Source organism: Carassius carassius, chromosome 33 (genome assembly GCF_963082965.1).
Source record: "Carassius carassius chromosome 33, fCarCar2.1, whole genome shotgun sequence".
In the NCBI taxonomy this organism is placed as follows: Eukaryota; Metazoa; Chordata; class Actinopteri; order Cypriniformes; family Cyprinidae; genus Carassius; species Carassius carassius.
This window is the reverse complement of record NC_081787.1, coordinates 19,860,215-19,862,374: the sequence shown is the minus strand read 5'-3', so window position 1 is coordinate 19,862,374 and position 2,160 is coordinate 19,860,215. Positions and strand designations below refer to the sequence as shown.

At 47.3% G+C, this 2,160-nt stretch overlaps 1 protein-coding gene across 1 annotated transcript; it reads left to right on the top strand.

The window, feature by feature from the left end:
* Positions 1-295: 295 nt before the first annotated feature.
* On the top strand, positions 296-1,836 carry LOC132114303 (transmembrane protein 271-like). Its single transcript, XM_059522414.1, has one exon. The coding sequence runs from the start codon at positions 747-749 to the stop codon at positions 1,515-1,517; it is 771 nt and encodes a 256-aa protein (XP_059378397.1). The 5' UTR covers positions 296-746; the 3' UTR covers positions 1,518-1,836.
* Positions 1,837-2,160: the final 324 nt, after the last annotated feature.

Genomic DNA, 2,160 nt, shown 5'->3' with positions numbered 1-2,160 from the left:
TAATTTCTCAAACTGTTTTAACCAGTATTATATCAGCTCTAATGATCTTACATTATTTAAAATAGGGCCTACTATATTGAATTTTGTACTAATTCCATTGTAAAATTTCATCTGTTACACTGTGAAGTAGTGATTAAATAGCGATTTCATTCCAATATCCATTTAAATTTAAATATATATTTAAAAGTATATATATCCCGGATTTTCAATGACGTCTCACAGTTTTGGACACAGTCATCAATATACTTTGCGGAGCGCCTGACGGTTTCGCGCTGTTATACTTGTTATATTTAAACTGAGACGATGATTTAAATGCGTGACATCACGAAGAACACTCCCGAGGGCCTCTGTGACACATTTAGTAGTTGGTAAGTGAGACCAGTAGGGGGTTGGATCGCTCTCCCATGATCTCCAGCCTCCAGCCCAAGGTCGGTCTCAGTGCTGCATGAAGGCACGGCGAGAGAGGGAGGACACTTCCCTCTCCAGCATCAAACGCGAGGGATGCGCTTCATCGCCTTATGGGGCTGGATGGATGGAGCGACAGGGTCATGAAGGTGACCAGAACCTCTGGGTTGGATTTAGGGGGTAGTTACCTCGGAAGGAGCCTATCCATAATTAATAAGAGCGAGTCGGAGATCCTAGAACCGAAGCGCAACCATCGGCGAGTCATGTCACCAACTGACAGCGCTTCCAGAGGAGCTGACGAGGAAGACAAAGGAGGATGAAGGAGGCAGAGGAGGATTATAATGAAGCTGAGTGGCAAAGGACTGTGCACCATCGTTTCCAGCAGTCTACTCTTCTTGTGCGCCGTGAGCGCTGTGGTCGTGGGAATCAGATGCATCGCGTTGGGCTCCAGGGTGCGAGCGCACTTCCATCTGGCCACCGCGGCCGGCGCGTTCTACTCGGGCATCCTGGTGACTCTCGGGCAGGTCCTGATGGGGGTGGCGCAGGTCTTCTGCCGGGGGAACCCCAGGTGTACGAATTTGTTCCTCTTTGGGATCTTAGTGTTTCTTTTGGGGGTCCTGACGGCGTTCTCGGGAGCGGTGGTGGATGGCGACACGGTGTCCCTGGTGGAGAGGAAGTACGCGCACTATTGCCTGGACTCAGTGGATGTAAACCCGGCGTGCGACCGGCTCAAGGTGTACCAGCGGGGTCTGGTGGTCTCCACTATCCTTAACACTCTGGAGTGCCTCCTGGGGCTGATGAACCTGGTGATCATTAAGCGTTATCAAACAGAGCAGTTTCACCGGAGACGCCGGACGCAGAGGCAGAGCGCGCGGATCGTCCTGAACGAGGAGCGCGACTTCGCGGTCACGGAGTTCCAGCCGGTGTCCTACATCAATCTGGGGGTGGTTCACGCGTTGGACGCGGCGGACGGGGAGGTGCACAGCCGGGGCCACCCGTCCATGGTGCTGCCGGGCTATTCGCCCACAAATCCGGAGCTTAATCACACGTACCCGTTTTCTTACCCGCTTCACAACGTGTTGCCACCTGCCTACGAGGACATATTCCCTTGAGAAGCGAGCAGCAAGTAGCAAAGGAGAGGAACCGAGATGCAGTTTTGCAGTGACAATCACGCATTCGGCACGCTGAACATGGAATTGATTATTTCTTTATAATGGTGACCAGCTGTTGACGAACACTTTTTTATTAATTGGAGGTTACAGCCAACACTCGAAATCCAACAATTGTTCATAAACTTCCTATGAGAAGGTAAACGCACTGAAAGGATTAAAATTACATGCATTTATTATTATTTTTTGACCATCCTGATTGTATTCTCAGCTCATCCCTTCTCTAAATCTCAAAGGTTTGTGTATAGGATTGCCATCTGAATTTTTGATTTCTTACAGTATTCCGGCAGGGCACGAAACAGAAATAAGCTACCAATTGGTAAAAAAGAACATGTGAGAAAATAAACGTACTGGAATTACGCATTATTCAAATTTACATGGAACATTTTTTTTTTTTTACTTTCATTAGTTTTTTGACCTGATTGATTGTATTCCCAATTAATCCCTAGTCAAAATCCTAAAGCCTGGCCTACAGGATTCTCAGATTTTTTGTTGTTATTGACCCTAAAAGATTTATTTTATAGCATTCCAGCAGGACACAAAACAACAAGTAGTTCCCAGTCAGAATAAAAGAGCCTATGATAAA

Bases quoted from the DNA above. Each gene is read 5' to 3' on its own strand.
- LOC132114303 (XM_059522414.1), top strand. From the start codon at position 747: ATGAAGCTGAGTGGCAAAGGACTGTGCACCATCGTTTCCAGCAGTCTA.